Source organism: Apis florea, unplaced genomic scaffold (genome assembly GCF_048593485.1).
Source record: "Apis florea isolate Af1SG1 unplaced genomic scaffold, ASM4859348v1 contig_2203_pilon, whole genome shotgun sequence".
Taxonomy (NCBI): Eukaryota; Metazoa; Arthropoda; class Insecta; order Hymenoptera; family Apidae; genus Apis; species Apis florea.
The window spans coordinates 424,578-437,365 of record NW_028256543.1 but is presented as its reverse complement, the minus strand read 5'-3'; the positions used below and the strand labels follow the sequence as shown (position 1 = coordinate 437,365).

The window sequence follows — 12,788 nt, the reverse complement described above, 5'->3', positions numbered from 1 at the left end:
TTCCCCGATGACTAAGTTTTATTTTATTCATATACCACCATCTTCTCTCGTGTTAGTTGTGCATCCGAATAAGCAAAGTTTATAGCGTCCCATTTCGCGTTCGTAGACATTCATTTCGATTCTATTTTTTTTTCTCCCCTATTTTTTCCATGTTTTCATTCTTCTTCTTTTTTTTTTGTTCTCCAAGCGATTGAAATGTTGCGACGGTGTATGAAAGAATGTGGTGTACTCATTTCGGTAGAATCGAACTGGAAAAGAATTTTTCTTTCCTTTGTTTTTTCTTTGTTCTTCTTTTTTCGAATACGATGGGCTTTTTGTACATATCGAAGAATGAATTATTTTTCGAAACAAATTGATTCGTTCATTCAATTTGATTTGTATCTGTCGTAATTAATTATAATTTATAATCAAAATTAATTTTTGAGGCAAAAGAAAAAAAAAATTGGTTAAATATAAAAACTTAAATTTTCGAGACTGTTATTAAATTCCATTACTAGAAAGATTAATGTAATTTAATTTAAATAGAAATTTACGGTTATTGTGATATCGTTGTTTGAAATTGATTAAAACTCTTTTACATATAAGATTTTTCTAAATTAAATTTAAAATAGAAAACGATACTTAGTCTCTCATTCGTATCAGTGGTTCCCAATCTATGGATCACGAATTATTATTCTTTAAACGTTCTTATTCATCTTTAATTAACTTCAATCACATTTATTTATCTCTACATCGTCATATTCTACAGAAATATTAAAATTATCTTTCCCTTATTTAAACTTTATTCAAGATAATTTTTTAAATTCTTCTCGACGTATGTGAAAAATGAGGAGATGCTTCGAGCTACTTGAATATCGCGAAGAAGATTTTTAGATGGATTTTAATTAATGGAATTTAAATTTAAAACTTACAACTATCCAAATTACAGTGGATGGACATCGAAAATAATGTTTTAAGAGATACAAATTTTGATAGCCAAGCCTCAACATGACATTTAACAATTTTTAGTTATTAACATTTTATGAGAAAATCGGCGGCAAGTTACTTGAAATATCAGAAAAAGGGATCACTTGACTCGAGAAAGGTTAGAAAACATTGGCTGGTGTTATTCCACCCTTATCCATCATTCTTTCTAAAACGCGTTCTCACAAGTATATTAAGTTGAGACAGCTTTTTACAAGTTGAGTACGAGAATCACGAATCACCCTGTGTATACTTGGTTGGGAAACGAAGGGGAAAATGTTATGAAGGGGGTCGAGGGAAGAAGGGATTCTGGCGGATAACAAAAGAGGGTGCGAGAGGAGCGCTTGCGCGGATCAAGTCTAGCACCTGTGGACCTCATCGATCCAAAACGAAACCGAGCATTTCGATGCCCTTTAACCTGCTCACCTGAACCCCATTTCCTCTATTCTTACTCTCTTCCTATGCCATATTATTCGTTTTTCGTCGTTTTATCCCAAACCGACCCTTTGATCCCTCCCAACTTCTTCTTCACGTTTCGCATACTTGATCTTAAACTCGATTATACCTTTTTCAATATTCTTTTTGCGATTTTAAATATAATGATGTTAGATTAGGCTTACTGAGAATATTGTATGATGTTTGAATTAAATTATCTTACTATATATATAGGTTGGATTCAGGAATTTTGATTTCGCGGAAATTATTTCGTTTGTAATTTTTCTTCCGGGTTAATAAATTTTATTTTTTTAACACTGTTATATGTAGGGAACAATTTGTTTAATATTTCATAAAAAATTGTATTAACAATGCTTAAGAAAATAAAAGTATATTATAATATTTCACTGTTAAATTTTTGTTTTGTAGATTAAGAAGAAAATAGAAATTTTTAGTGTATTATTTTGATATATTTATTTGAAATTTTAAATTGGATTAAAACATAAAACTAATTCATACTTGATCTTAAAAACGTTTTCCTTCTTATGCAATAAATTCAAGAGGAGAAAAGATTAAAATTCTAGACAATGATCTCATAAAACTAAACTTATAGAAATACTCTAAGATGGCGGATACTGTAAGAAAGAGGAAATAAGTTGTCACTTCTCCTTTTGTTTCCCGATTGGTCTCTTGAGTAAAACTCAACTGCAAAGTGCATAGGAAGCAAAATGTGCGTAGAGTATTCGAATAATGGCACACTTCACTGGAAAGAATGAAAAGAGATTAGAAAACCCAGCTGAGTCGTTAACATTTATTGCAACGAATGGAATGACAAAGATAATGATGTTAACGAAAAATTTTCAAGGATCATGGAGTAGAAAAACTTTCACTTCACGAATGGGAAAGATACGTAAAAATTTTGTGTTTTCATATTTTTTTATTCCATTTTTCCTTGCTTTGGTTAAAATGATTTTTTTTATTTTCAGAATTCAATATATATTTAATAATATTTGAGGAGAAAAAAATCGTAGAAAAATAAAATGATCATATTATTTTGGACAAACGTAAAATCTAAAAATACGGTAGGTAATTCTATCTAATTGATAAAAGATATTTTTAAGATGTTGTTTAGATGTTTAGATCAGGGAAAAAAGTTTTGAGAAGAAATTGTGGAAAAGTTATATATAAATAAATAAACTTAAGATAAAATTTGAAATATTTAGAAACAAAAAAAGAATAAGATAAGTGTAGAAAAGAGAAAAAGTTTGAAACAAAATCTTATTTATAAATATGTTTTTAAATATTTTTTATTCTTATATTTTTAGATATTAAAACAATTATAAGGAATTTTTTCAATCATAAAAAAAAGTGAAATTTCAATATTTATGTAGTACTTAAATTATTTAAATCATTGATGTCAAGAATAATTTTATTTTATTATGGATATTTTATGAATAACGATGAACAGAAATAAAATGAAACTATTTTTCATGGTTTATTTAAATTAGATTTAATTAGTTTCTATAGATTAATTATAGATTAATTCTGTATAAACTTCAATTTTCTGTCATTACAGTTAAACTAACCTAACTTTTCATCGAGTTTCCTAATGCTCTTGTGATTTGACTAATAAAATTATTTTAACATTTTAACATAAAATTCGATTAAAAATTTGCAACGTTATAAAAAATTTTGCTAAGACTTGTACGTCTTCGATAATGAAAGCGACCTTTAACGATTAAAATGCAGCAAAGCGTGCCCTATCTGCAAATCATATGTTCTCATAACTCGTTAAGCTTTTTTTGCATTGAAACGATGCAGGATGGAACGCAAAGAAGAATTTTAATGTTTGCTATCTGTTCTCGAGAATTAAAACTTTAATAATCATGGATGATATTTAAGAAACAGTATTACTCTTTTGATTATTTTTGTCCATGAAATTATTTCACTATTATATTTGTTAAAAAAAATGTAATTTAAAAAATATAAAAGAAGTATTAATTTTTTTTTTTTTTTTTTTTTTTTTTACTTTTCAACATTGCAAGTAATATGATATATAATAGGTAATTGTTCGCAGAACAAATAAATAAATTAATAGAATCAATTGAGAAAAGTTATTTTATCGGATTATTCTTCAAGAAAACTCGTGGTCGAAGAAACAATGAAAGTTATATGATTGATCGACATTGAAAATCGACTATCAGTAATGAAAAAAAGTATTAAAGCAACGATATAAAAACGAAAATTAAATATCGGATGAAAGATAAATACAATGAAGATACAAAACATAAAATAAATAAATTAATCGAAGAAAATGGAAGTATATTTATGTATAAATATTTTGATCATTTCCACTATCTATACTACTATAAATAAATATTTAATAGAATATTTAATAAATTTTAACAATTTTACGAATATTTTTTTGTCAATTTGTTGTTTCTTTTTATTTTCTTTTATTTTCTTTTTTAACAAAATATGGTTTATAAAAATTGATTTCCTATCATTAAAATTTTTTTCATAGTATTTAAATTTTTTATTTTGATTTTTTCTTTCTTTTTTTTTTTTAATTTCTTTTTTCTTAAAATTCTTTTGTCATCTCGCAAGTAGAATAATCCGTTGTCCACATATTCAAGTAGAATGATCCTTGCATACACCGTGAATAGAATGTTCCACTTTCATGCCTTGACAGTGGAATCATCGCGTGCATGATCAGACGTTAAGAACTTTAACTCAGCAGCAGTGCAGAGATCGAATATCCGATTGTCCGGTTTATCTCGGTTACTTAATCAGCTCGTAAAATAAATCTCGTGTTTATACGGCGTAATAATCGGATACAATTGAATAATCATCTCAGTATCAAAACTGAACTGAACAATACGAGTCAACGATTCATTGGCCCGTGATGGAGAGAAAATCTTTTTTATCAACTGATAATATTAATAAATTGGCAAGTAACGGATTGCACAATAACGTACATTTCAATATTATCTTAATATTTAAATAACTTGTAATTGTGTTCCCTTTCCTAAGATACAAAATTTTAAAAATTAACACATTTTTTATCGCCATGGAATGATGATCAGTAATTAAGAAGCGAAAGCATTGAGTTAAATATTAAAATTTCATTAATTAAAAATGATTCTTTTGTGATCACATATTGGAAACCATTGATATAGAATCTAATCTAACTTGCAAATCTCGAAAGAATTAAAAGAGTTACAAAGTGATTTTTGGGGATGGTAATAATTATTCTCCTGATGGCAATATAATTATATCGAAATAATTAATAAACATTGTTAATAAATTAAAAATCATTAATTATGGGAATAACTCCTAATATTTCGCGATCTGTTAGAAAACAATGGAATCGATAGATGGCGTAATCAAAGCGTAACGAAAATGGCTTACCAAAAATGGTTCCCACGCTGTTTGCTATCGCCCCGGAAACGGCACCGTCCGTAAGGGCGTCCAAGCAGGCGCTAAGGGCGCAGGCACACGCGCTCGTACCTATAAGGTACTCCAATATCATGTTCCATCCTATAATGAATGCTATTAATTCGCCTACAGTCACGTAACTATACATGTAAGCGCTGCCAGTCGTGTGAGGCACTCGTACTCCAAACTCGGCGTAACATGCTCCTATAACACCAACGCGAAACGCCAATTTTCAGAAATTAAAGTTGATACGCGAAATAAATCGTAATGAAGAAACGAAGTAAAAGAATGTAAGCTCGATTTAATAAATTTATCTTGAGAGGTAAAAATTGATTTTTATGATCCATCTGATGCCTATCTACTTTATCCAATAAGAATGTATAGCTGCGATAAAAATAATCGATACAAGGAGAATTTATCAGCAAGATTAATTGGAACGGAGAAATATATTCGATCGGAATCAAATTCCAGAGAATTTGATCAATGTCCTGACGATCTTGTGAAAGATTTGAAGAAAGCATACGTTGGAAAACGTAGTTTGGGGAAACGTAAAAATTTCATTTGAATAGAAATAAGTGTTTGAATAATTTTTTCAAAAAAATCGACACGAATGATGTGTGAATGAAGGACAAGAAAGAAAGAGGGTGAGGAAGGGTGAGAGTAACATCAACTGGAATAATGAGGCAGCGGTGGCGATTAATGAAATGACGTGATAAATTAGCAATCAGCCCCAACCTACATCCGTTATCGACATTTTAATCCGTTCGTTGATTCGTCTCGACAATTGGCCACGTTCTGATATAACTGATTAAAGCTTCACACAGTTTAGAGAGATTGTTAATTGGCATCAAACACACAGTCAGAAAAGATTTAAATTAATTAGCTTGGCTACATTGATTTTCCTTTTTCCTTTTTTTCTTTTTATCCCCCCTCCTTTTTTTTCTGCTTATATATTTTATTGGCCATGGCACATGTTACGCTGGAATAAATGACCAATTTGAATTTTATCATCGATAATCTGACGATGCATCGATGATGAATATATTTTGAAACACGTTAATTAATTACTCTTGTGTTTATTTACTTGTATATTTATGAGAAGGATATTTGGCATCAATATCAAGTTTTCAAGTTTTTTTTTTTTCTCGTAATTTTAATATTGAAAATGTTATAATATTGTTAAATATATTATTCAAATATTGAATATAGAAATTTATGATTGTGGGAAAAATTTCATCGTAAATTATAACAAGATGATAAATAACGATACTTAATCTATCATAGTATCTTTACTTTTTTTACCAACATTGTTCTTGGATTTTCATTTCTTCCATTTTCATCTTTTCAATGTTTCTAAATATTCAAAGATTCTGGAAAAATTTAGAATTATTTATCAAAATTTTCCTTCTTTATTTAGTTGATACACAATTGGAACATCCTATACATTCATTTTTTGCTGACCCTAATGTATATAATAACAATTTCAACGAATTTATTCGAGCAAGCATCTCAATAGCACGGTACAAAAGAAAACTTCACATCTCCTTGTAATTTTCATAATCTCACAGATATTCCAGTTCTTTAATTTCTTCGATCCAATGGCCATCTAAAGTCTCTTTTTGCCCTTGCTTTGCATCGTGAAAAAGAAATATCGTATGACAAAGAAACACGACGCAAAGATCATGGTTCATCTATCTTTATAAAAATGTGAATTTGATTTCTAATAGCAAGATCATACTCTATTTCGAATGTATATGTAGAATAATCTAAGCACTTGAATGCATGAAAAAAAAAAAAAGTATGGAATAGAATTTTCATCAATACTGGATTTGTATCTATTTTAACTCATTCAAATGCAATATAATTCTTATTTGTTTAAATTTCATGATTAAAATTTTATTTATTCGAATTATAATAGAAATTATGGTACCTAAATTCCAGTTACAGTTACTAAAATTCTATTTATCTAAACTTACTTTAAAGTATATTTATCCAAAGTATCCTTCCATGAGTTTAGCTAAAATGGAATTCTATTGTATGCTTCGTTGATGACTTGACCAAATGTGTCCTAGGAATATCAGCATAATTATACCTAGATAGAATAAAAGAGAACTAAAATATACCAATAAACGTATTGATTCTTAATAAATTATCAAAATCTTTTCAGAAAAATTTCAAACAACTTCGATAATATTCGATCGAAGTTGCAAAAAAAAAAAAAAATAATAATAATAATAATAATAGTAATAAAATTTTCAGGTATATGTATCGAAATAGAATATTCGAATCGAGAATGATCGTATAGAAAATCGAAAATCGAGCGCATGGGGTCACTATGTAAATATTCAGGGAAAGCTACGGGGTCTACGCGTCTCGGGACACGGAAGTATGGGTGACAGTGCAGCCCGTAAATCTGATCCAACGTTATTTTCCACTCGCCACATCGAACCACGACGCGTACACTTTCCTATGTGTGTCACCGGGCGAAAATGTATTGGAAGGACGTGCATGGTGATCATGATCCGTACTCGTGACCAGTAGACTGATACGGGAAAATAGGAAAATGCGTATCTCGAATGCAGGAAAGGACGCCGTGAGAAATTTGATGCTGCTACAAGTGAAATGAGGAAAAGTGGAAAGTATAATTATGTGTTCCACATAATATTGAGTAGGAATTTTCGGAAACATTTAGTTGAAACATTTTAAAAATAAATTTTACGAGATAGAACACTAAATGGTTTGTTAAAATGGTAATTAACAAACTGGAATAAATATAAAAGTTATATTAAAATTAATTTATTATATATTATTATAATTTATCTGAGCATTCTGTTTTACTTTTAAATCGCGTTGGATTTTTCTTTTTCTATTCTTTATACCAAAAGTGAAAACTTAATTTTTCGATTAATTTAACGATATATTATTTATTTATAAATATATTACTCGATAAAACCTAGAGGTCAGATCAAGAAAGGTGAATATATGAAACTATATTCGTCCAGACGTTCTATAAGTAGAATCAGATTATATATGTTCAGGTATAGACAGGTTTCATAAAATCTGATACACTGACACAATTCCTAGGGAGAATGTCTATAACCACCAACTGGAATAAAATTATTTTACGTACATATTCAACTTCTAAAAAGTACATACATACTTCATGTATGGATAAAATTCTGCATAAAACGATGAATCACCATTTTGTTAACTTTATATACATTATAATGAAATTGTCATTGACAGCAACGTTCTTTTTTTTTTTCCTTTTCACTTACCGGAAAAAATGGAAGCAATAGCCGCAATTATGAACGAGATGACGACACCTGGGCCGGCGACGCTGCGCGCCACCATCCCCGCGACTAGGTACATTCCTGTCCCAACGCAGGAGCCAACCCCCAAGGATGTCAAGTCCAGAGTCGTCAGGCACTTCTATAAAACAAAAAACGAATTCATTCAAACTTTTATCATCAATCTATAATCATTATTACTTTCGCATTCCGCAATTTAATAGAAGAATGATATTATAGATGATTTTCTAAAAGGAAGGAAAAAGTAAATTTTATATATATTATTAATATTCATATTATTGATACACAAAGAAAAAAAGAAAATTAAAATGAGAATATATTGGAAGTTTGTAGTTTGTAAACAAAAGTTTATGGTCAATAGGAAAAATAAATCTCGTCTGCTCATCCGCGGCCTAGTTCCCGATAAAGTATAAAGTTATTCAAATATTCTGTGTTTCATATCGAAACGTCTTGTTGAAGCACGAATTCTTCCATAAAATTTCCACTAAACTTCCGAGAAACAATAAATAGCTGCTTAGGGAAGATGTTTCGAAGTTAACTTTCTCAATAAATGAGTGATCAACATTGGTTGAAAACTTTGCCCGCCTATTCTACTTTTTAGAGAGAAAAAAATTTGTGGGAAAACTGCAACGGAATCAAACGGAAAATGCTTTGAATCTGTACATTATGAAGGAAAGAAATGGAAAAAAAAAAAAAAAGAAACAATTTGGATATATTCCGAATTATTATATGGAGAATAAAAAATGTCATATCAATTTTTTTATATTATTATATGTGTAGAAAAAAAAATTACGAAAAGTTATTTGTTTCGTTACATCGCGAAAATTTTTCTGAATGATCCTCTGTTAAACTGTTAAATTAACTCAAAAGTAAAATTCGTATGAAGAGCAAGAGTTATTCAAATATTAAAAAAAACGAATCAAAATTCTAAGAAAAAAAGTTGAAAATCTGATCTATGGAAAAGAAATTTGTAAAAAATTTTTAAAAGTAAATTAAAAATCGATGTTGACTGTTAAAATTCATCGATATTTTGTTTCCAAATGAAAAACGAGTATATTATCTTGTCTATTTTTATTTTCAAATTAAGAAAGAATAAAGTGTAAGAGGGAAAGTGTTTCATTTCGCAAAAAAGAAATTAGGTCCCTATTGCATGCGATGATTGATGGGCCAGAACAAGGGAATCTGAAAGAACGTAGGAGTTGAAGGCAAAGTGTTTGTAAAATCTTGTTAAAAATAGACGGAGATCGATACGCGCAGGTGGATACCATATACACATGGGACGCTTCTTTTCCTTAAAGATTTAGAATCTTAATATCATTCTTGGTATCGTAAAAAGAAATTGCTCTGATGCAAACACTAGAAGACGATTTAAATTTGCTCGTGAGTCTGTTGTATCGACTTGTTTATTATCGAAACGTTTCATTCATGCAAAAACGGTATTTATAATGTTTACAGACATAAATAAAGTTTTTCAGGTAGCAGGAAATTGTATCGAATCGCAAAAATGAAAATATTTATGAGAAATTGTAAATTTTTTGTACACAGATTAAATCATTCGAATTAGGTATGAAAAGAATTTTATGGAACAAAATTTTAGGATAAATTAATTGATCCATTATTTTTTAATTTTTATTTTTATTTTTTCTTAAATTTTTAACAATGCAAATTTAAAAAAAAAAATTAAAATTTATTCTTGTATTTTGTTTCTATTATCCAATTATGTTTCTTTCAGTCGTTTGAGATCACAAATGTGAATCGAAAAAAAATAATGAATTGTTAAAATAAAAAGATTCACCTGTAATTTCTGCTTGGAATCGGTCGAATGCAGTGGCTCAGGTCCAGTTTTTTCCTGATCACCCTGAAGACTCTCCACATTTTTCGTTCGTATAAATTTCCCAAAGAGCTCCAGACCTTTCTCCCGATCCATCAATTCGAGCTTCATTGTTCCTGAAAGCAGATAACATCAAATGGCATTGCCATCTAAAAATAAACTTGAAATAAGAATAATTTTCATCTTCAAAGTAATCTCTTTTTCAAGAAATCTTTCAAAAAATTCTTTCGAAATAATCCCTTAGATAGATTAATTTTAATTCAATCTCTAGTTAGTTTCGCAGAAATTTAGCTTATTTTCATAGTGACTAGTGCTCTTTCGTCTTTCGTCATAACGTTTTGATGATATCTTTTTTCCGAGACTTTCTAATCTTTATCTGATCGATATATACTTGTACATCGATGTTTTTTCTCTATTTTCTGTTTTAAATTACAAAATCAGATTTATAGTAAAAATAGGAAAAAGAAAAGAAAAAAAAAAAGAGAAAGAAAGAATTGGGAAAAAATTTCTAGAATCAGATAATTTGACGAATGAAAATTAAGTGAAAATTGAAATTCGATATGGAAATTCACAAGTGGATGGCTTTTTGAAAGTTTGGGAAGACACGTATTTAAATTATCGATTTATTATTCAGTGACATTTGGCAGATTACTTGCACAGCTTGTATTCTTTGTCTTTTTGAGCAATTTTCAAGAGGAAAGAACGGGATTAAAAAAGAAAATTACATTTCGCCATCTTTCATTATTGTTAATCACTAGAATCATTTTAATGAATCAATAATAATTTCTAGTAAGAATTTTGTTTACAAAATTTCTTTTCATAAAATATTTTATTTGATTTTTTTAAACAAAAGGAATATTATTTTCTTTCTAAAATAATAAAAAAAATTAGTTGAAAAAATGGCAAAAAATTTCGTGATATCTTGAAGAAATAATAATTAAAGATTCAAAAGTCCGAAGTACAATGAATTTGAAAAAAAAAAAAAATGTCAATGAATTGAAAATATGTTGAAAGATATTGATATAATCCTAAAAGAGGAGAATGGATTCAGAAAAGAAAAAAAGGATATGTATAAGGATGTCAACAGGAAGAATAATCGTTCAAAAAAAAGCGATGCATTTTAATAAAAGGTACTTGCAGATAAATTATTCAAATCACGCTTCAAAAATAACACCAACATCTATGAAACTGCCGCTTGAGTTTCATTGTACTAATGGAATTCCTGATGACCGATAACTCAAAGAACTATATTGCTACACCCAAATCTGATTCATTTCGTATCATTTTAAACTTTGCGACTTTCTTCGTTTCCAGAATTATTTTAATTTATTTATTCGAAATAAATTATAATTGAATTGTTAAATTATGATCCAACTTAACTTAAAACCCAATAATTATCAGAGAAAATATCGAGTAGTTGATTTATAATGATTATTCTTAATTTTTGAAAAATTCTCTTCTCTTCAAAAAAAATGAAGACTTGAGAATTTCCATTGAAATTTTTGGAAGTCCTCGAGTAAGTTGAAATAAAATTGAAATTAGAAAATTTCAATTTTGATAAAAAGATTTCGACCACGTAAAAAATAATTTAGGTTAAATGTCAGATTGACATAAATTATACCAGATTGAGGTTTAACTTTACATTTGATTGAATTAAATTTGAATCAGGTTAAGGTCAAGTTTAGATTGAGTTTCAATGTGACAATGAGTCACAGTCTCCAATAGTTATATTAGTAATTGCGAGTAGTAGTACAGATGCATATTCAATCCCTTATCGAAGGAACCATTGGATCAAAGGCTGAAAATTATTTTAATGCTGATTCTATGAATATATTATAATGCTACAAATTCTTAATTGTACTTTATTTCCTTCTGAAAGGTACAAAAAATATATAAAGATATAACACGAAAAGAATGTGTTATAAATATTTATCGCACAAAATATTAAGTAAAGAATAAAATTACGAAATTTAATCTAAATAAATATAGCGACTTTTAACAATATTAGTTATGAATTAATACATTTTAAAATTGTGGCAAAATATATATTGCACAGGTTGACGTCATAAAAATACCTAACCTAAATAGTTAAACAATAAAGATGGCGGCTACGATTAACAAGTGTTCATTATAGATCGAAATTTTAGAAGTAAATAGACAATGGAAAAAAAAGAGAAACCACGTCAGTGTACAATAAACAATCCTTCTAAAAGACATGCAGGATTTAGATTGCATATTCAGGAAAAGAAATATGTCACTATCGTTCTCTAATCTTTGTTTGATTATTAGCTGAAATTACGTTAATGAACATTTTAGAAGTCACAACAAACATTTCCTACTTTATCATTTAAATATAGAGATAAAAATCAAATTTTTTTTAAAAGAAAAATTGAAAAAAGACTTGAAATACTTGTCAAAGTTTGACTGGAAACCTACATGTTTATTATTGCGGAAAATAGCTTGCTTTATAGCAAGTCAGTTTTGAAATTCATTATCAAGTAATCAGAAAATCACGACTCATATCCGAATTGGTTAAAAGCCCGCGATAATTTTTTGCACACTCGCGTGCATACTAAAACGTTACCTGTGATATTATGAAACTTTCGTTCACTATTTTATCATGGCGTCATCTGCTCAATTGATATGCTCGTTCTGTTCGCATGCATGGAAACTTGCCAAAAATGAGACAAAATAATATTGGAAAGAAAGAAATAAGTATTTGATATTTTAAAAAAAAAAAATTAAAGTTAAAAAGTTGAAATTAAGACTATTCATTCGGAAATTGGAAAATTTTAAAGAGTTGTTTTCGA

General features: G+C 28.6%; 1 protein-coding gene across 3 annotated transcripts in view; it reads right to left on the bottom strand.

Moving 5' to 3' along the window:
* LOC100869477 (solute carrier family 7 member 14) overlaps positions 1-12,788 on the bottom strand; it is a 36,304-nt gene that overhangs the window by 9,322 nt on the left and 14,194 nt on the right. For 2 of the 3 annotated variants that reach the window (XM_086917578.1, XM_086917579.1), the window contains 3 exons: positions 9,943-10,094; positions 8,115-8,268; positions 4,810-5,040 (listed from right to left, as the gene is read on the bottom strand). In XM_086917578.1, the coding sequence (XP_086773704.1) occupies positions 4,810-5,040; positions 8,115-8,268; positions 9,943-10,089 (532 nt within the window). In that variant the 5' untranslated portion in view covers positions 10,090-10,094. Of the gene's footprint in view, positions 1-4,809; positions 5,041-6,812; positions 6,830-8,114; positions 8,269-9,942; positions 10,095-12,788 lie in introns of those variants that run through there. The other variant, XM_086917580.1, reaches the window with a different exon arrangement.